Here is a 21,541-nt window from a genome sequence, read left to right as displayed (position 1 = left end):
CGAGGGAGGCGTGCGCCAGTCGCTGGCAAATCAGAAAGAAGCTGGCTGGCGAATTCTTTGTCGGACCGGCGCGCTCACACACTCGTGGGGGGGGGGGGGGGGGGGGGAAAATAAGACGAGACTGTCAGGAATCCGACAAGGCCTCCTGACACAAAAGCTAAAACGGACCGCAGGCCTGACACGGAACGACAAACCCGTTTGGATTAGCACCTCCTGCGTTACACTAATAATCAGAAAATATATATATATATATCAAATGTGTAAAACATTACCCGTTATTGTCTGAAAAACGTCCCCACTTTGAATCTTGAGGTGTCGAAACGGTGCGCGACTCCGCGGCGTCAGGGGAAGGGGCGGAGTTTCACAACTTCCACCGCGTGAATAGAGCTCGTGCACGTGACGTCACCATTTTCACGGCGCCATATTGCAGGTCAGACAGAGCTGCTCAACATTGTGGGAGAAATTGAACCGGAGCAGAATATACACAATGTTGTGCTGTTGGTTGTCACAACAGACGAGACCGATATTCAAAGAGATCATTCTATGAAATATGAGCTGAAAACAATCAGAAAATATCAATGGATTTTGGCAATTAAAGAAGATGGATGGTGCCCAAACAAAATGCGCACACGCCTGTGTGCCGATCACTTCATTTCAGGTAGGAATTATTCTTCTCAATCTCAAATGACCAAAAAATATTTATATAGCCAAGTTGGCTCATCTGTCGCAGAGGTTTACGGCGGTTAAGTGTGGCTGCAATCGCTTCCGCGTACGTTCTGTGGAGACGACGCCATCCTCTTTTTTTGTTTGTTTTTTTTTCCCCAATCATAATTAATGAGTGTGAGCTTGTGTAACACCAGGGGTCATTTATTGAAATATCGGTATTTGGAGTGAATACTAGCTGAGGAGATCGATGGATCCCCGGCAAAGGTTAACGTGTGGCCGGAGGCGCTTCCGCGTTCACGAGGCGCCGACCCGTCACTGTGTGGGATTTATTCCTGATGAGACCAGCAACAAAGTAATTGTGCGCGTCCAGACTTTTCTACGCCGTCAAACTTTTCCGTGTAAATCTCGACGACTTCCTCACCAGATCCGTGTGTAGTTCCAGTTGTCCAAGACAAGCGGAAGCGAATTAACGGTCCAATTTCTTAACGGCGAAAACATCGATTTCGGCATTAAATACGAGTCCTCTATGCTGAGTTTATCTAATTTTTCCACGCGCCGTCGTTTATTTTCACCTTCTAAATGACTGCCGGTTTCGGACAAGACTCTGGGCGTCGTGCTACAAGAAATATTTCCGGGTCATCTCCAACCGACTTAGCATTGAGCAACGGTTAGCTTGACCGGCAATATGGCGACGTCAACAAAAGTCACGTGTTTTGATGACGTAGTTGCAAGAGCGCTTTAGATTCCTTTGCAAGTGGAGTTTTTACCTTTAGATGGGTAGATTGAAAACTATTTTTCCAGGGTTTGGGAACGTATTTTGTCCCCCCCAAAAATGAACATTTAACAGACGTGCGCTGCTAAATTATCGTTGGAATTTTCGTCATCGCCTTTTGTCGCCTTCCTACTAAAGATAGCCGGCGCCATGTTTATGTTGCAATATCACACACGTACAGAAAGCTCGCAGCCAAGTTTGAAGTTAAGACAGTCTGACTCATCCACTTGCAGAAAAGAAGAGGAGGGAGAGAGGGAAAAAAAAAAAAAGCTCTCACGCCACAAAATGCAGGTCAGAGAAAAAGACGCCTGTCGGGTGAAAAGAAGCCAGAAAGCGCCCCGAAAAATGAAACAAAAAAAAAAAAAAACAAAAAAAAAAACGCTTTTGTTGTTGTTGTTGCGGTGCTGGCGGAGGACGATTTGCCGAGCGGCCACGGCGAGAAAAAACGACTCCGCCAAGGCGCCGAGTGCGTGGGCGTGCGTGCATTAGCGCTGCGTGTGGCAATAACGCGCAATATTACCCAAATAGAGGCCGCAATACAGGACAGTAAAGTTATGCAATACTTTGTTACACAAGCAACAGGTCAGAAATCACACACACGCTAAAAAAAAAAAAAAAAAAAAAAACACGTTTGGGGGGGTGGCTTGCGCCTCGCTTATTGATCATTTTAGATGCCAAATGGGATTAGTAGCATTAAAGTGGGTATTTAAATACATTTTGATCATCAAGAAAATGAACTGATTCACTGATAATTTTGTTTTTTTTAAATTCGGAAGCACATCTTGAGGAATGGAAGATTTACGCGACCTGTGAGACTGCGTAGGAATGATGAGTTGTACCGCAGGCCAATGAGGCAGGAAACTAGTTTTTCTTTTTTTTTTTTTTATTGGTCACGTGAGGGGATTTTTTTTATTTTTTTTTTATTTTTATCACGTCTCTTCAAGACGGCGCTGACTGCGACACCAGCTCGTGGATCTTCCAAACGATTCAGAGACTCGATCCGCTCATTTGTCCGGACGACCTCTGTCGAATTTTTTAACTTGGACGAAATGGTAAAGATCAAATGAAAAAAATGGAATTGGAATTTGAGGCGGCGAATGACGTCGTGGGCCTTCGTTGCCGACTCTTGAATCCTTCCACAGAATCGACTTTTCTAGGAGGAGGTAAACGGTTGCCACCGCAGAGAGAAACCATCAGGCGTCCAATCAATCGTGTCAATTTCGAACGAAACGATTTTGTTCGGCTTCGGCTGAGGGATGATCGGGTCGCATTTGGACCGGGACAGGAAGGAAACTGCGACTGCCGCCTGGTGAATACCGCAAGCGACAGCAGCCGTGATTCTCCGAGCGAACGGTTGAGACGGTTGGCGTTTTGTGGGCCAGTCGAGGTTGCTTTCACTTTCTACCGCAACCTGTTGAGACGGGAAACTTTATTTTATTTTTTTTTTTCCAGAATTGCGCTCACCGGCCCAATTCCCAAACACGAAGCAAACCGCTGAGATTTGGATCAATCGTGCTGATGGTGAACGGATGATTTGAGCAAATCAGATATGCAAACTAAAGGGGAGGATTTTTTTTTTCTTTCCAGCAAGCAGAGTTCCCCTTTGCAACAGGTTATCTTTTGTAATAGTTATGAAATGCATCACATCTGTTCCCGCCTCCACACGAGCGACCCTGCATGCTCGTCTCCGTTTTGAGCGTTGGCCTATTTTGTGTCACTGTGCCAACCAGATGGTTCTCCCCAGAGGCGCCCCGAACTCGCCCTCGTTAATTAAAGCGGCAGCCGGCGGTCCTGTCGGGTCCCGAAACCTGGCAGAGGACAGCGACCCGAAGTTGTTTTTTTTTTTTTTTTTTAAATTATTTATTTTTTTTAAATCAGCAAAGCAGAGTCTCGTGCTAGCGTTTGGGCTAATCTCGTCTTATCTGCTAGAAAATATGAAATGTAATGTTCAATAAGGTCACCCAAAAAAGTCCAAAGTCTGGAGATGCAGTAAATCTCCACACGAGTGACCTTGCAAACCTCCACCGCCAACTATCGTGACGTCGTGCCAACGAAGGCCAGACCATCATTTGTTTTTTTGAGCTGAACACACACACACAAAAAAAAGTGAAGGTCGTTCATCATTTTCGACAGATGAGGAAAAGCAGCCAGTTCGCTGCCGCTCAGGGACCAAGACGGGATCCATGAACAACCGCGGGAAGGGGAACCAAAACGTTGCACGGACCAAACCGGACAAAGTCAACTCCCGAACAAACCCAAACGGTGCATGAACAGTCGTACCGATTTCACCGCCCAGACGGACCGAACTGCCGTATGAACCAAAAGTGAACAGCCGCAAAAAACACAACAGCCACATCGCGCAAAGGCTCAACGCAAACTGACGGCCTGAACCAAAACAGAAGCGACCAGACAGCTTTAATCGACAAAGCCGTTGCTGAAACCGAACCGCCGCACAAAAGGACAAAATGGGAAATGTTAAAAAAAAAATAAAAAAAAATCTGTGACTCAACAAATGTTTGTCAGAGGAGGCGCTAACCTGAGTCACTCGCATCAGAAGTCGCATTTGCTGGATCGGCACTTTTGGAAAGCACCCCCCCCCCCCCCCCCGCCCCAGAGTCAAGACGAAGAACTGTCCTTGAGAGCCTGCAACGTGACTGATTGACTGACTGACTATCTGACAGCGTGACTTTTATTTTGATGTTTTTTCGACGTCGACGTGACTTGACAACACATGAGCTGGAGAAAAAAAAAAACTCCGCTTCTGCTTCAGATCAAGTGTGGGAGGGGGACGAAAAAAAAACAACAAAAAAAAACAGCTTTTAAATCAAATGTGGGTCAGCGGCATCCAAACCAGCGATTCTCAAACTGGGGTCGAAACATCCCGCTTGGAGAACCCGCCGTGTTGTCAATATTGTCCTGCCCCCCACCAGGCTCAGGCATAATTTCCTCCATCTTCCCACCTTTGACCCAAGGCGGGTGGCGCCGTCGGGTCCGAGGCAAACTCGTTGGGGGGGGGGGGGTGCAAGTCAACGGCGTTGTGAGAGCGACCCAGTTGTAGCGGCCGCATTCGGTCGCGGGGGGAGATGCCACAGCACGCCTTCACGCTACATTTGATGCCATCCATCCGCGGTCGCTGCATAATCCCGACCTTGTTGAAAAGAAGAGCGGATGCAGGCGCAGCCGGCGCCGACGTAACCCCCCCCCCCCAACCTTGAAAAACTGCAAATACATTTGAAAAATACTCCACAACTTTGAGGGTGCTGCCGTGTACATGCCAACACTTTACAACCTGGGAAAATGCCAATTACGACCTTCCTGTTGACCACATTTCTCAGTTTTTGACTGGATGATACATAACATATATAAAATGACTCCTTTTTTTTTTTTTTTTTTTAAGTTTTGTGGACCTTCCACCAATGCCAAGAGCCGCGGACGCCTTTCTTTGCATCATCTTGAGACGTTGACCAGCCCGCCTTCTCCGAGGAGCTCGACTGGACTCTTCGACTCAAGCTAACGTCGGGGCCTGTCGCCGCCACAATTTCGGAGGATTGCATCCAAAATGTGTCACAAATTCTGTATCTTGGAAGCACATATGGAACACCAGTTGGAAATGTGTAAAATACTCCAAAAGCCACCTGAGTCTGTTCTCACCCAGATGTGGCGCAAAATGCAGCATTATTAGTATGCCTGACGCATGCAGACAATCACGGGACGCATTAGCGGCAATTGCACCTGCTCGAAATGCTTCTCCTGATGTGACATTTACACTGAAAGCGAGCATGCGTCGCAGTCTAACGAGGGCGTCGAAAATAACAACGCGTCCTTAAACGTCTCACAGCGACAAATTAGAGTCATCGCGGTGTGTTCGCTCCTGCGGATTTCTGAACTCAACGACCTCGCGAGTGTTGATTACGAGGAGCTGGTTGGGGATTCGGTCCCTCAAAAGCGGCACATTTCAGCCTCAGCCTCAGGAATAGGTGTGAAAATACATGAGGCACGGGAAAAGAAAGTCGCGGTGGAGCCACGATCCGGTTCCAGCTCGTGAAACAAAAAGAAACAACTTCCCGATTTGGCTTTTTTCTTTCTGTCTTCCGAAAATGATCCGCCGCATAAAATCCATCACAGCTGACGGGATGACGGTCATCCGTCAGCCGGCTCGCCCCGAGGCGTGCGGCTAATAACCGCACAGACAACAAAAGGCTTTTAAACGGGAATAAATATGCGAAGCGGGAGGTGCCCCCCCCCCCGCAGATGGCATCCGAACGATGGAAGAGGAGACATCCCGCTGCTAATTTAATAGCACGGCTACGCAATAGCATTCCGCCGCTGTGTTGTCTGCCCCCCCCCCCTTTTTTTTGGGGGGGGGGGGGGGAAGCTAACAACAACTGTAATCCGACACCATCGGCACGATGGAAATTCCAAAACCGCTGGACGGTCCTGGCAGGTCGGCCCGGCTGATGACTTGCTACTAGGAACTCGGAACTTTGCTTGTAGAGCGAATGCTAATGTCATTTCAAATTCATCTTACGTTAGCCTTGAACACAAAGGGAGTCCACAACGTAGACTATTCTGCAACAAGGTGAAAAATACCACTAACCTCGAACGCCTACAAAAGCCTTATGTCGGCCGCTAACGGACCATGTTGAGAGCTAATGAATGCTTTGTACGCTAACAAGAGCTACCGACAGCAAATGACTACGAACAACTGCTTCCACCTTCTAGTGACGGATTAACATGTTCTAGCGACAGCTAGTATTCACCAACTACCGCTAGTGAGTGCTGGAGAGCTAATTCCCGCCAACGACAACTGACAAACGACCGCTATTTCCTGCCCACAAATGCTAAGGATCGATAGAGAACCGCTAAAGACTTCTAGTGACAGCTAATAACCACAAAGAACCGATACTTACTACTAACAACCACCAATGACAACTAGCAAATGCTCATGACTAATAACAGGAAATCGCGAGCCGCACCTTTCTGTTCGAGATCCCGACAAGTTTACCACTCCCGATTCTCTGGCATTGACACAATTCCATTATTTCTCGTGTTAAAAATGCTTTCACAATGGGAGCCAAACCCATAAACCGCGAGGGATCCCGGCCGACTTTTAAGGCTATCACGGCATTTACAAGCATGTTCCCAAATAAAAATCAATACTAATCTTGCTCTTACCGACAACAATAATCCCTGAAGGGTTGTAGAGTGCAAAGAGGTAAAATCAGCTGCCCCAGAAGTGTGGAAAATCATTAAAAGTCAGCAGGGTCATCGCTTTAGGCAAGAAATTGGACGTATAAGATCAAACGTGGCATCGTTTAGTCTGGCCCGGAATTGAAGATGTGCTTTTTTTTTTTTTTCGGCCGGAAAACGACCTGTCATGTTGTACCGGGGCACGTCGTTTAGTTTTGGAGTGCCCAATTTCTCAGCCTCGGGAGCAATTTTCTATCTGTAACAGAGCGACGTCTCGCTCGGGAGACGTAAGCGCGCGATTAGCCTCAGCGTCGGCTTTTGTTGGGCTTGTCGCCCAACAAAACGCACTTTTGAAAAGACATCACCGGGGATGCGGTTGCTGTTTTTGCTTATCTTAATTAAGCGCGCGATGAGCATCTGCGTACCGCATTAATAAAACACACACACACACACTCACACAAATCCTCGCACACGCGACAAAGAAATGATAAGCAGCGACATCGTTAATACTAAATGAATGCACACAACACAGTTAATGACCATAATTGGATCATTTGGCACTTTTGCACGTCCACAAGCGGAAATTCAGCTTGTATCACAACACGCAGACGCGCACACACTCACACCTGACCCTGGTCCCTGGTCCCTGGTACCCCAGAACTTGAGACAATTTTATTAGTTCTAGGAATGAAAAGTACCACAAATGACACATTTCTGCAATTTTGAAACCTTTGAAGCACAATTTGTGTCAGTTCCAGGAACTACAAGTAACAAGAAATACAGGTTTAGGGGACTACGGAACCAGGAAGTTTACACCGGACAAGGACATCTGGGAGAACAATTATGTGCTCGGTCCAGGAGAACGACTGTACACGTTTCCAGGAACTTACTCCAGGACCAGGTACTTTTGCAGGACCGTCGTTTGTGTGTGGGTGGTTGGAACTATAGGATGGCCGGAAGACATTTGCCCCCAGAACAAACACGATCCTAGATAATATACCTATCTCAAGTGCACCCCCATGTAGAATCCTTGGGGAGGGCCACATCAGAAAAGCCACTGATAGTAGACCCTGGTAGAGGAGTTGTATTTTGTACAGGTCCAATTACTTTTGGAACAGGATCTGAAAATTTAGTTCCGGGGTGATGTATTGTGCCATCAGGAGACGATGCTTGTGGGTAGTACATTCAAGGACCCGGGAACAAAGTGCAGCGGTGCAGATCTTGCCCATCAATGTGAATGTGGATTTGGCTATTTGGGGGTGAACTTTATGAACAACGCTGAACATATACAATTGTTTCATTCCGTGTACACCAAGTATTGAAACTACCCGGAAACCCGGAACTTTAAAACAGTGATCAGGGGGGGGGGGGGGGTGTCTTACCGCTGGAGTTCTTCCCGCAGATGAGGTGCTGGCAGGGCTGCAGCAGCCCCCAAATCTCCGCGTCCGCACCCACGGCCTGCTCCAGAGCTTCCAGGCTGAGGTGCGGCACGTCGTCGTCCCGCCGCCGCAGCGCGCTGCGCACCACCCGGCCGAGCACCTCCCGAAAGAGGTTCTCCACGCACGCCGTCAGGTAGATGGCGGCGTGCTCGTGGACGCGCAGCGCCACGCGGCTGTCCACCATCCACCTGAAGAACTTGCCCACGGAGAAGACGAGCCCGCAGCGCGCGGACTTGCCGCGGCCGAACTTGTCCGCGGCGCTGCTCATGTTGTACAGGGACAGGGCGCCGAGCGCGGCCGCGACGCAGTTGACGGAGACGGTCCAGGAGAGCACCACCTTGACGGCGCTGTGCACCTCCAGCTTGGTGCACTTGGCGTAGCGCAGGCTGAGCCGCTGCGTCTCCCGGGCCAGGCGCACCAGCGCGCGGCTGACCAGCACGGAGAGCCGGGCCAGGACCTCCGGAGAGGGCGGCGGCAGCGGGGGCTCCCCGTCCCCCTGCCGCCGCCTGCGCCGCAACGCGTCCTCCACCTCGGCCAGGCTCCACGGCACCTCCTCCGGCTCGGGCAGCTTGGCGCACAGCTGGGCCGCGCACTCCAGCGCCTCGGTGTCCTCGGCCAGCACCGTGTTGACCGTGTCCAGACTGTTCTGTCGGCTGTGCATGGATTCCGTCAGATGCCAGCGGTTGTTGCCGCCGTGCGAGAGGGACTGCAGGGGCGGGTCGGAGCAGCACAGCGACACGCTGGACGACCGGACCGAGTCCGCCGCGCCACCATAACCGGAATCGAGCGTTAGGTCCTCCAGCGTCCTCACCGCGGTGCTCTTACCGTTGGCTGCCATCGCTGCGCCGCATACTGCTGGGCGTGCGTGCCAGCGCGTCTGCGGAGCTGCCTCGCCTTCACGCTGCCGCGCGCGTCATCGCCCGGGTTTGCTGCAACGTCGGCTGGGGGGGGGGGGGGGGGAGGACGAAAACTGAAACTTTCCCTTCCTTTTCTTTCGCTCGACGCTGTGCGGACGTGCGCGGAGCTTCTCGTGCGCAACTCGGAGGAGGAGGAGTCGCCGTGTGTGTTGATTGACAGCGACGAAACCTGCGGAAATTCGCACGTGTCGCAATTTGGGACTGCACGCAAAATGCACGCGGCGCAACTTGATGTGTAAACCGCCCCCCCCCCCCCCCCCACCACGTCCACGCATCTTGCGTGCGGGACATATTGTTTACATTTTCAATTATTTCCAATGTGCAAAATGCAACCGAAACGACTATTGCATCCCACCAGAAGAAAAAAAAAGGCATTATTGTGATAGATTATTTCTATTTGATATTCATTCACAATGGAAAGAAACGCAGAGTCTGAGCATCTTGGGAGGCGTCCAAACGGTGACGCTGCGCCCAAAGCGCAATTTTGTGACACCCGCACGACATCGACTCAAGCGGACCAGTCGCGTTTGTCAGCGAAGTGCCGAAATGAATAAAGGCACAACTTCCAGGTGAATATTGGCGGAAATCAAGGTTTACTTCCACCCCCAACATCAGTGCAACACTGGGCCAACTCCCATTTCCAAGATGGTCACCGGCATGGAACCAGACTTCAACTACAGACCCAGAAAGTAAGTCACGCTTTAGCTTGGCTGCGGTCTTTTTCATGTTAGTACAATTAAATATTATTTCTCATTGATCATGAAATATTGACGGATTTGAAAGATGGATTTAGGGTTGGATTTAGACAACTTTTCACCAAACGTGTTTTTTTTTTAATATTAATCTGGTTAATAAATGTAGCATTGATTAAAGTGTATACATTCTGGTACATCAATTCGAATTTATTATTATTACTATTATTATTATTATATTATTATTATTATTATTACTCCTTCAACTTTCCCGGTTCTGTGGTGGAGGGGTTTGTTTGTCCCAGTTGATCCCAGGACCAATGTTGTCCGGGGTTCGAGGCCCCTGGCCAGGTGGGGTACCACAAAGCACAGTTCAAAGATCCCTTATGAGGACGGTCAGCTATGGATCCAGTTTTTCCTTCCCCGGATGCAGGTCACCGGAGGCCAACTCTGGAGCCAAACCTGGAGGTGGGGTTCAAAGGCCAGCGCCTAACTCCCTTTTTTCTCGTGTTCATAAATCCTTCCTTTTCCCCCCTGAAATACTGTACCTACTTTTTGTGCCCTCCCCTCCGTGTAAATACTTTATGATATCGCATATGCTGCACGAGTTGCACCTGCTCCACTGACGAGGTGGGCACCTCTCACACCGAATCCTTGCGTGCACGGTGCGGAACCGCTGAAGCGACTTTGTTAAGGCCCGGTTGCCTGGCAACAACAAATCATAATCATCAAATGCCTTTTTCAGCACGAGTAAAGTATATATATATGTATATATATATATATATACATATATATATATATACATATATATCAACAGATTTAATGTATTACAGTAAAAAAAACATTTATCTATCTATTTATCTATCTATGCTTAACACTAACAAATGCCCAAAGTTGCAGGTGAAACATACATATTTTTTTTTTATTTTTTACATAGAAGCAAAGCAATATCACTATCTATCTATCTATCTATCTATCTATCTATCTATCTATCTATCTATCTATCTATCTATCTATCTATCTATCTATCTATCTATCTATCTATCTATCTATCTATCTATCTATCTATCTATCTATCTATCTATCTATCTATCTATCTATCTATCTATCTATCAAAAGGAAAAATTAATCATCCAAAGCATACCACATCATGATCAATCTCCAAACAATAACAAAACGTCCACTTTTCATGTCTGCAATAATCATCGCCTGTCCGTCATTGCGGTGTTTTACCGCCGCCTGGTGGACACGTCGTGTCAGTGCCTCCGCACGTGCTCACATTTGTTCCTTTACATAATTAGAGGGGTATTTATGTAAGGTCTTTTTTTTTGTGCGTGGAGAAAAAAAAAAAGTGAAGCAGTAAAAATGTTTTAAAAACATCCAGACGACATTGAAGAGTGCGCGCCATGATGCAAATTTCAAACGTAAAGAAGTTTTTCGTTGATTAAATTATAACTAAATGAAATATGATTGATTTTTCCCCAAGATATTTTCCATACCTTCGGTCAGTCTTGCAAGTCCTCGTGGCATAATGTCGTTTCTTTGAATGTGAGTCAAGGAAAATAACAGAAAAAAATATCTATCTATCTATCTATCTATCTATCTATCTAATCTATCTATCTATCTATCTCTATCTATCTATCTATCTATCTATCTATCTATCTATCTATCTATCTATCTATCTATCTATCTATCTATCTATCTATCTATCTATCTATCTATCTATCTATCCGACTTCATGTAAATAATCGCAGCACTGCACATTTTATCTGTACATCAAGACGAATGTACAGAAAGTGTCTTTATTGGGTTTGACCATTTTTGGGGGTCACATAATCCGGCTTTCTGCGCGACCTCTGACCTCTAGTGTCAAAGTGTCCCCCAAATTGACCCCCACGAACTAAGTAACAATATAGCAGTTCAGGAAATTGATGGATGAGTGTACTATAGTCATCATTATTAGCCAAAAGCAAAACAAAGTCGAAGTGACTCAAATAGAAACAAATGTCGCCCCCTGAACCCGGATGTGCTCGTGCAACTACTCTCACGGCTAACTTCGTTGCAACATTTTTGAAATTATTTTATTTTGCAGACAATACTTTTAATGACGGGACTTTTTTTTCTTTCTATAATCGAGTCAAAATTAAAATGCGGATTAGTATTGAGAGTAAATGGGTCAGAAGACGTCATAAGCAGTTGTTACATGATTGCGAGGCGCCTCTCGTGTCGTCCGGTCCCGAAACCACGCCGCAGGAACGTGACCGGGCCCGCGGCGAGGCGAGCCAATCGGAGGCCGCCCAGCCTACGCGCGTCACCCGTGTGGGCGGGGCTAAAGCGGAAGGTGCGGCGCTCGGATCGAGGCGACGTTCGCGTGCGTTGCGGTGGACGTTCAGCTGTCAAAAGGGCCGAAAACATTTGGTCAGCCGCGACGGGTACCGGACGGAAAGACCCGGGAGTCGTTTCGACGAGATAAGTGCACATTTGCGTTGCGATCCGCCGCCATTTCTGCACCGAATCGCCGTTGTTGCGCGTATTTACATAACCAGCTTTCCACCCCCCCCACCCCACCCCGGTGTTGTGGCGGGGAAATTACGATCGAATTGCAAACTCCCATCAGAGTTGCAATTCTATTTTTTTAAGACAAAGTCTTTTTGGTGCACATCTTTGTAAAAAAAAAAAAAAAAAAAAAAAACCAAACAGCAACAACCTTAAATCGACGTAATTTCCCTTTTTCTCCCTCGTATTCGACAAACAAGTTATACAACGAGGCGGCCTCGTCGAGCATCCGCGCAGGTCCTAGTCCCCGCCCGCTCGCTTCTCACGTTGCCTCTTGAAGGCCAAATGGTTCAGACTCTGACGCATTCTAAATACTTCGTCACGATGGAAAAGGTTTTATTGGAGCAAGGTTAACTCCTAAACGCCAAGGCCACCACATTTACAAACTCCAAAAAAAAAAAAAAAAGAAAAAAAAATCATTTTTGTTGTTATTTTGCCTCGGATTTGCGTTAGTATAAACGAGCCCCGTTAAATAAAAGGACATTTTCAAGCTTGAGGCCTCCATCCACTTGAGTGATGGTCGTGAACACGATCCACTGGTTCAGGAAGGGCTTGCGGCTCCACGACAACCCGTCCCTCAAGGAGTCCCTGCTGGGGGCCGACACCGTCCGCTGCATCTACATCCTCGACCCCTGGTTTGCCGGTTCCTCCAACGTGGGCATCAACAGGTGGAGGTGAGGAAACAAAAGCTGCGCAAAACTCAACTGGGCGCAAAGTTTCTGCGATTGCAACATTTCTAATTCAGTACACTGGCATGTAAATGTTTCGTAATGTTTTTTTTTTTTTTTTTTTTTTACAAGCATTTATTAACTTATTAACGCTGTTTGGATTGTAATACTTTGTGAGCAAAAGTGAATATTGAAGTGAAAAAAAAGTTAAAGAAGCACTGATTTATTTTTTTTCAATTTTGCACGACAAAAGGATGAAGAAAAGACATTAATATTCAATTGCAACTCACATTTGCATCCTTCATCCTGTCCTTTATGCATTTCTGTGTTTGCGTTCACTCACAAAAGCCGAAAAAAAAATGACCAAAATTTTCCCAAGAAAGCTTCCAGTATGTCAAATCACATTATTTACAACATCACAGGTGGAATGTAATGATTCCCCCCCCCCCCCCCAAAAAAAAAAAAAAAAAAAAATCTACACACTGGTGCAAAATTTGTGGCGTAATTAGTGCAAAGCTGTAAAATCATCATCATCATCAATAATGTCAAACAAAAAATATATATATATATATTTTTCCATGTTGTTAAAATGATACAAAAATGTGAGTTGCTGTTTTATGGCCCTCAATCTTGACAGCTTTCAATCCATATGTGAATATATAAGTGTGAACGTGATATCCCGATTGACTGAGCGCATGTGGACCCGTCCTCTTGCAAATTGGCGGGGGTGGGTGGTCCCAACGCTAGGATGTAACGCGCCCGCGTCCACGTTGTTTACACAACCGCTGACGCAGACGCTTTTTGTCATGCGTGAAAAGGAAGCGTCGGCCCGCCGCGTGAGACCAAACTTTATTGTGCATCTCAGCAAGTGAACGCTCAAGGTGAACCGCCGGCAGCGTCTGTCGGCGTTACACAAGTGGGTCAGTGTGTTAGTGGACCCCCTCCCCACCATTGTGGCCTAATTCCGCTCTCGAGACCCCCTCCTCGACTATCTCGCCAAAGCAGAGCGGAGAGCGCGCTAATCCCGACAAAGCCCGTCGTGATGCACATTTCCGCAAAGTGGAAGAAAGTGTAGCTCGGGGGCTCTCCGGAAGGATTTCAAGTCGATAAAAGGCTTAAAAAGTGCTTCATTTTGGGACCCCCGCCCCCAAAACGACTCAATTATTCTTGACAGAGATCCAATATGAAGAAAATATTCCCTATACAAAGTGCTAGATATTAAGGAATACCGGTAATTACATGGTAACAGGATTTTCTTATATTGGCATACAAAATGCAGGACAGGCTTGAGATGGGATGATGGGATTGATGGATGTAAATAATACGACACTGAGAGCCGAATCCACCTACCAACTCGGGTTGCTATGGAAACAGCACGGGAAGCTCCGTATTAGTGCCGGTCGCGTGCGCGCTGAGCGGAGGAAAAAGTTGTTTTTCCTCCGCCTACACAAGCGCAAAACACCTGTCGCTTCATGTGAGTTTGCGCCGGTGCACATTCGACGAGAACGCTTGCATAACTCGTAAGGTACGCCCGTTATTTGTGGAGAAAAACCAGTTGGGAGAAAATATTGGACGTTGACGTATCTTCCCGTCCCGTGTGGCCACCCGCAGATTCCTGCTGCAGAGTCTGGAGGACCTGGACTCGAACCTGCGCAAGCTCAACTCCCGTCTCTTCGTGATCCGGGGCCAGCCCACCGACGTCTTTCCCAGACTCTTCAAGGTGGGACGGAAAGCGCGACAACTCTGCCGGCTAATCTCAACTCGACACATTACGCGGTGCACCCTTGGCTATTTTTTGCATCATCCAGCATACTGTGATTTCTGCACATTTGATTTTTAATAATTCGAGTTTTTCAGACATGCATAGTTTTGTTTCTGCAATATCCAACATTGTTGACTATTTCTTAACTTAACTCGCTTACCACATTCAAGGGTGCCGAATATTTTTGCCCAGAGTCGTGCGTAGATCTCGAATATTTGTTTCCCGGGACTTTGCCGCTTGTGCGCTGAGACTTTGTTGGCTCAACTCCAGGAATGGAACATATCCCGCCTGTCGTACGAGTACGACTCGGAGCCCTTCGGGAAGGAGCGGGACGCCGCCATCAAGAAGCTGGCCTCCGAGGCCGGCGTGGAGGTGACGGTTCGCATTTCGCACACCCTCTACGACCTCGACAAGTAAGCAGGCGAGCGCGACCCCGAATCTCGGGCCCGTCCTCGCAGGACGGCCGCTGAAGTCAAAACGTTGCCCGTGCAGGATCATCGAGTTGAACGGCGGCCAGTCGCCGCTCACCTACAAGCGCTTCCAGACCCTCATCAGCCGCATGGACGCCGTGGAGATGCCCGCCGAGTTCATCACCGCCGACGTGATGGGGAAGTGCGCCACGCCGCTCTCGGACGACCACGACGACAAGTTCGGAGTGCCGTCGCTGGAGGAGCTGGGTGGGTGGGACGGGACACGAGTGGCGACGTCAGGCGTGGAGCGAGGACCCAAGCGTAACGGTTCGTATTCCCCTGGCAGGTTTCGATACCGAGGGTCTGTCGTCGGCCGTGTGGCCCGGCGGGGAGTCCGAAGCCCTCACGCGACTGGAGCGGCACCTGGAGAGGAAGGTTGGTGACGCGGAATCTTGAAAAAGGACATTCGGCGGACCGTGCGCCCTTTCTGATGGCATTTTCGTCTCTTGGTCGCAGGCGTGGGTGGCCAACTTTGAGCGACCCCGCATGAACGCCAACTCGCTCCTGGCCAGCCCCACCGGACTCAGCCCCTACCTGCGATTCGGCTGCCTCTCGTGTCGCCTCTTCTACTTCAAGCTCACCGACCTCTTCCGGAAGGTCGGTACTGTATACATTTATTTCATGTAATACATTTCCCAAAGTGAAGGGCTGGATTATGCTTAAAATGACACTTTGTGCTTAGAGCCACAGTTTAACCTTTCCTGCAAATTTGCAACAGGTTTAATATCATCAAAAATGATAAGTTTAAGTGTATCGTTTCCTGAAAGTATTAGATTTTTCTCTCTGAAAAATTGTATATGGTCCAGAGAGGGTGAGAAGTCCAAATGACGGCAGGAATCCAAGTGTGTTTAGTGACATCTTTAAAATGATATAAAGAAAGTTTCCCGAGAAACCATTTTGAAGTATGCAACAAAAAAAAAAAAAAGAGCAAATCGTTTATCATGTAAATGATTAAATCCACTTAGATACAAATATAAAAGCCAATGCAAGAAAAACGATTCAAAAGTGAATAGCAATGCAATCTAGAATCAATGTTCCAATATAATCAACAAAATGAAATTGCACAAAAAAAAAAGCCAATGAAGTAAACGTTCAATCACATGAATGGAAAGACATTTTCATTTCAATCAAATTTGAAAATATGCTAATGACCCCTCTCATGCCACGCCTGGCGGTTACATAAGCTGCGTATGTTTTGTTATTAGTCAGCTGACTGACTGAGCGAGTTAATTCCTCCCGTGACACAAAGGTGAAGAAGAACAGCTCGCCACCGCTGTCTCTGTACGGCCAGCTGCTGTGGCGCGAGTTCTTCTACACGGCGGCCACCAACAACCCGTGCTTCGACAAGATGGAGGGCAACCCCATCTGCGTGCAGATCCCGTGGGACCGCAACGCCGAGGCGCTGGCCAAGTGGGCCGAGGGACGCACCGGCTTCCCCTGGATCGACGCCATCATGACGCAACTGCGCCAGGAGGGCTGGATCCACCACCTGGCCCGGCACGCCGTCGCCTGCTTCCTGACCCGCGGAGACCTGTGGATCAGCTGGGAGGAGGGCATGAAGGTAGGCGCGGCGAGACGGACATTTTGCCTTCGCTTTGACCAATTTTAGGCGACGGTGGATATTTTCACGGCTCCCTCAGAGATTTCTGACGTTTTTGTCCCAGTTCTACCACCCAAAACAAGTCTCAAGAAGCCATGTGTGACAAGACATGGTCAAGTCAACCAGTTTGGTTTGAAGACGACAGTTCAACGAGCAATTTTTGCTCCGTCTTTGAGATTTGCCGCTTGACTGGGCATACGTGAAATCTTGCAGTCGCAGATCTCTTGAACAGACTCACAAAAAGATTGCCGAAGACGTCCCTGTGAAGCTGCCATTTTTTTTTTCTTTTTTTTTTTTGGCTTTGAAGACAAACTGCTTTTCGAGATTTTTTTTTCTTCTGCTGCCAAACTCAAACCTGGCATGGTGAACAGATGGCTGAGAGTTCCGGCCATCTTGGAGGTCCTCTGACGAGTCGACTCAAAAACAGCCCCACAACGTACACTACACTCGTATCCACCGCGACCACAAGCAGTGATCAACCTGAGTGCCAAAAACAACTCGGATCCAAGGACTTTGAAGTAGTCTGAGCAGCCACTTGGATAGATTTGCGTCTTCAACGTCACTTTGTCTTTTGGCAAACACGCAAAGCGAACTTCGTCTTGCACGAAAATCCCGATCCGCCGGCATTTGCGCCGTCTGTAGAACGAGAGCCCTCTGTGTGCGACCTCAGTTTTCTCCCATCCGCCATTTCTGTCCCGTACGTCCCGAGTCTCCTGCCACGCTTAAATTGTGGTGTTCTGCGTCCGCAGGTGTTCGAGGAGCTGCTGCTAGACGCCGACTGGAGCGTCAACGCCGGCAGCTGGATGTGGCTCTCCTGCAGCTCCTTCTTCCAGCAGTTCTTCCACTGCTACTGCCCCGTGGTGTTCGGCCGGCGCACCGACCCGAACGGCGACTACATCCGCCGCTACCTGCCGGTGCTGAGGGGCTTCCCGGCCAAGTACATCTACGACCCGTGGAACGCGCCGGAAGCGGTGCAGAAGGCGGCGCGCTGCATCGTGGGCGTGCACTACCCCAAGCCCATGGTCCACCACGCCGAGGCCAGCCGCCTCAACATCGAGCGCATGAAGCAGATCTACCAGCAGCTGTCCTGCTACAGAGGCCTCGGTACGAAATCCGGAGGGGTCTTCCTTCTTTCTTGGAAAACGGGTTCAGACCTTCACACCTCAACGGGCGCTCCTCCACTCTCAATCTCACACATAAAGACTTTTGATTTCTTGGAATCTTCTCAATGCCGTTCAACTACGGCACGTATCAAACATTTCCATCGCGCTTATTTCGGTCTTGTCGGACCCACAGGGCTGCTGGCATCCGTCCCCTCCACCTCCAACGGAAACAATAAGCCCTCCTCAGACGTGATGGGCTACTCGGTTGAAGCTCCCCACGATGGCGCCGCCACTGCCGCCGCATCTTCCGGTGAGCCGTCCTCGCTTTTTCCAAAGTCTGGAAAAGTAGGGAATTCCGGTCTATTATTATCTTCGTCGGCATTTTGGCAAACGTTTAGGTGTCGGTTCCGACTTCCTCGTCCGCCTGACCGTCGGCCTTTTTTTCGCCGCAGGGTATCCCGCGGCGGGTCCGCCGCAGGCCGACTGGCAGAGCGGCGTCGGCGTCATGATGTACCTGCAGGGAGATTCCCAAGCTGGCGTTGCCGCGCATCAGCAAGGTGAGCGCTTCAGGGCGTCGTAGGAAACCTTCGCGTTCCCTCAGGAATTTCAAATCCTTGACGCGGCTTTATTTTTTTTTTTTAGGCTATGTCAGCTCCAGCATGATGTGCTACGCTCAAGGCAACCGCCAGAGTCCCATGCTTCAAAAAGGTCATTTTTAAATTGAAATCTTTCAATCAATGTCTTGTAACAAAAGATGAAATGTATGCAGAAAACTTAAATAGAACTGTTCACTACTTAACAAACGTACTGTTCTTGATTTAAAAAAAAAAAAAAAAATGTCACAAGATGGAGCAAATAATGATTTGCCTTGTTTAAAAAGAAAAAACAATTGGAAACAAATCCATGCTTAATGAGTCCTTACTCTAAAACCCCCCAAAAAGTGACAACAACAATAGTAGATAATTTATCTGATGTCCCGTCATGCCTGTTACATTAATTTAACATTTTTTTTTCCCCTGAAGTTGTTGGATAAAATTTATTTTCATTTTATTCAACTATCTTGCAAAATGGCAGGACGGTGAATAGGCTCTTAAAGCGTTGGCCTCACAGTTCTGAGGTCCCGGGTTCAATCCCGGACCCGCCTGTGTGGAGTTTGCATGTTCTCCCCGTGCCTACGTGGGTTTTCTCCGGGCACGCCGGTTTTCCTCCCACATCCCAAAAACACGCAACATTAATTGGATATTCTAAATTGCCCCTCGATATGATTTTGAGTACGACTGTTGTCTGTTTCCATGTGCCCTGCGATTGGCCATTTTGAGTCAAATTCACACTGCGGCACAATTTCAGCTTTTTTTTTTTTTTTTTTTTTTTTTGTACAAGTGAGCTGCTCCCATCCATTTAAATGTGAAAATAAATCGAATAGCACAATATTAACAAGCATCTATAATTTGTATGTTTTGAACTCGTCTTTCCAGGGCTTGAACATCACTCCAGTGGCGGGCAGATGAGCAGCAAGCGTCACTGCGAGGACTCCGGAAACGGAAAAAGCTCCAAAGTCCAAAGACACTAAACCACAGAAGAGGAAAAAAAAAAAAAAAGTTTGTCTTTTTTTTTTTTTTTTTTTTCTAATTCACGTTTGCTTGCTGGGAGGAATTTCTAACCCGTTTCTTTGAATGGCTTTGTGCCTCTCGCAGGAATTTCCACGCAGTGACGGCCTGGCCCTGCCACCAAGTCATCAAATTTGTATCATAAACGCAGACATCCCGAGAGCGTCACACTTTTTCTTCTTCCTCGGGTGTAAACACAAAGTCGTCGTGTATATAAAGAACTTTCCAAAATTCACATACAGCTTGTACATATTTGACTATTGTATGTGTCTTCTCTCTTTGTGTGGCACCATAGATCCATTATATATATTTTTGATATGATACCAAGAAAGAAAAAAAACCCCAACCTCATAAGTGGATGTTTCTTTTGGGGGATTTTTTTTTCAACAACAAAAAAAGTTAGACTAAAAAGCTGTCCATTCAAAAAGAAGTATCATAAAACATCTTCCTGTGTGATTTATCCCTCTTGTCTGGCCCTATTTAACAACAGTGTTTCCGTGCTAGTTTACTGGTTGTGTTTTCCACCGTTGAAGCGAAATCACTATGACCTTGTGATAACCTTTTGTTCTCCAAAATTCATATCGTTGTTCCAGTTTATGACCGCCCCCCACTACTGTAAACAATTCTAAATGTGTGTGTTTTTTTTAATGAAAATGAAAATTAAAATGTGTTTCTGTCATCAATCTGCATTCTTGGGTGTTTTTAATGCCAATATTTTCCTCATCCCGGCCAATATTTGGTATACACTCGGCGGCTTAATTTTAAATCGTTTGACATGAAGTTAAAGTTATGATTATAGAATCTGTTTTTTAAACCAACTGGTAGTGTTTGAAAGAAATGTTTCAACTAAGACATGATTGGGGTTTCCAAGTAGCTTTTAAATAAGGTTACAAGCCATTTCCAGGGTTGTAATTTAGCTTTTGGCCTTTCAAAGTAAAGTATTGGGATTATTCAAACCAGGAAGAAGTTGTGAACTTTTACAGTTCCAAAATTGGGTTTACCATTTTAAAGTGAGATTTCTAGTCGGAATGGGATTTCATTTTGGGTTTCAAGCCTGAGTTTGGAACTCAAGAAACTTTTTTTTTTTTTTTTTTTTTCCTGAAATCAACTTTCAAGACACTTCGGCTTTCGAAGTTGGGTTTCTGATCAAAATATGGCCACATGTATAATACAATTTTTAAACTGTATTATTATGTTGCTTTTCAAAGTGAGTATCTGTAGTAAAAATGCACGTGGTTATTTATTTTTGAATACATGTTTTGTTTTATTTTACTTTTTTATTATTTAACAATTTCCTCCCATGTTCTCGAATAATCCCTGAATCCATCATCCGGGTCCTCCCACGAATCGTCGAATGAATTCGACATCGCTTCCAGGCAAGTAAGAAAAAAAAAAAATTACACAATGTTTAATTTAAAACTTTTAAATTCGATATATATCACTGTTTACATGAGGTATATTAACTGTGTAGCCACAATTCTTTCTCAAACACGAAACGAATGCTACGCCGCCACTTTTAAAGCTGGACATTTCTTTCGCGGTCGAGTTAGCTAAATGTAGCTAACGTTAACTTTTCAGAAAACGATGAAACTCGACACTAAAGTTCAACGAGGCCGCCCATTTATTATTATTTTTTGTGTGGATAACTAAAAATTGATACTGTCGGTTGCAAAAACTAAGCTACAAGTAACAAATACTGTACAGTTTAAAATGAATCCAAATGGAACAGGCTGACTAGCTTGATAAGTATTTGGCGTACTCCAGGTGCTGCTTGTCATCAATCAATCAATTAAATAATTTCTCAATATGTCATATGAATTCACCTCCTCCAGACCGCAAAAGGAAGAAGACGCCACATGAAACCGAGGCTTTTACGGTCAAATTCCATTTTGTACGTGGTGCTGGGTGAGTAACCCGATATATATATTTTTTTAATATAATTTGATATTGTGATCGGGCAGCACGGTGGTTAAACTACGGAACTCTATGGACCAAAAGCTCTTGTATTACATAATATTGGCCAGTAGAGGTCAATCAAGGCCTCCATCATGCCTTTGGAAGTTTCATGCTCCTGCATAACGTAAGGTAAGGTACATTGG

The 21,541-nt window shown here is 46.9% G+C and overlaps 3 protein-coding genes across 24 annotated transcripts in view; 2 read left to right on the top strand and 1 right to left on the bottom strand.

The window, feature by feature from the left end:
• LOC133493573 (ankyrin repeat and BTB/POZ domain-containing protein 3-A-like) overlaps nt 1–9,187 on the bottom strand; it is a 44,517-nt gene extending 35,330 nt beyond the window's left edge. For all 7 annotated transcript variants that reach the window (XM_061807053.1, XM_061807052.1, XM_061807054.1 and 4 more), the window contains exon 1: nt 8,011–9,187. In XM_061807053.1, coding sequence (XP_061663037.1) covers nt 8,011–8,905 — 895 coding nt within the window. In that variant the 5' untranslated portion in view covers nt 8,906–9,187. The remainder of the gene's footprint in view (nt 1–8,010) is intronic.
• Nucleotides 9,188–11,911: 2,724 nt separating this feature from the next.
• Nucleotides 11,912–19,677, top strand: cry1a (cryptochrome circadian regulator 1a). Its single transcript, XM_061807061.1, has 13 exons — nt 11,912–12,906; nt 14,512–14,620; nt 14,933–15,075; nt 15,155–15,339; nt 15,419–15,507; nt 15,589–15,729; nt 16,382–16,693; nt 17,482–17,836; nt 18,029–18,145; nt 18,288–18,392; nt 18,478–18,543; nt 19,311–19,433; nt 19,530–19,677. The coding sequence occupies exons 1-12, from the start codon at nt 12,749–12,751 to the stop codon at nt 19,403–19,405; spliced, it is 1,875 nt and encodes a 624-aa protein (XP_061663045.1). The 5' UTR covers nt 11,912–12,748; the 3' UTR covers nt 19,406–19,433; nt 19,530–19,677.
• Nucleotides 19,678–20,750: 1,073 nt separating this feature from the next.
• The window catches only part of LOC133493174 (troponin T, slow skeletal muscle-like), a 75,729-nt gene continuing 74,938 nt past the window's right edge, over nt 20,751–21,541 (top strand). For 5 of the 16 annotated variants that reach the window (XM_061806183.1, XM_061806179.1, XM_061806189.1 and 2 more), the window contains exons 1-2: nt 20,759–20,822; nt 21,275–21,347. The gene's annotated coding sequence lies outside the window, so the exon portion shown is untranslated. Of the gene's footprint in view, nt 20,823–21,274; nt 21,348–21,541 lie in introns of all 16 variants that reach the window. The other 11 variants (XM_061806184.1, XM_061806181.1, XM_061806180.1 and 8 more) reach the window with 4 other exon arrangements.

This window comes from Syngnathoides biaculeatus, chromosome 20 (genome assembly GCF_019802595.1).
Source record: "Syngnathoides biaculeatus isolate LvHL_M chromosome 20, ASM1980259v1, whole genome shotgun sequence".
Classification (NCBI taxonomy): domain Eukaryota; kingdom Metazoa; phylum Chordata; class Actinopteri; order Syngnathiformes; family Syngnathidae; genus Syngnathoides; species Syngnathoides biaculeatus.
This window is presented reverse-complemented; position numbering and strand designations above follow the sequence as displayed.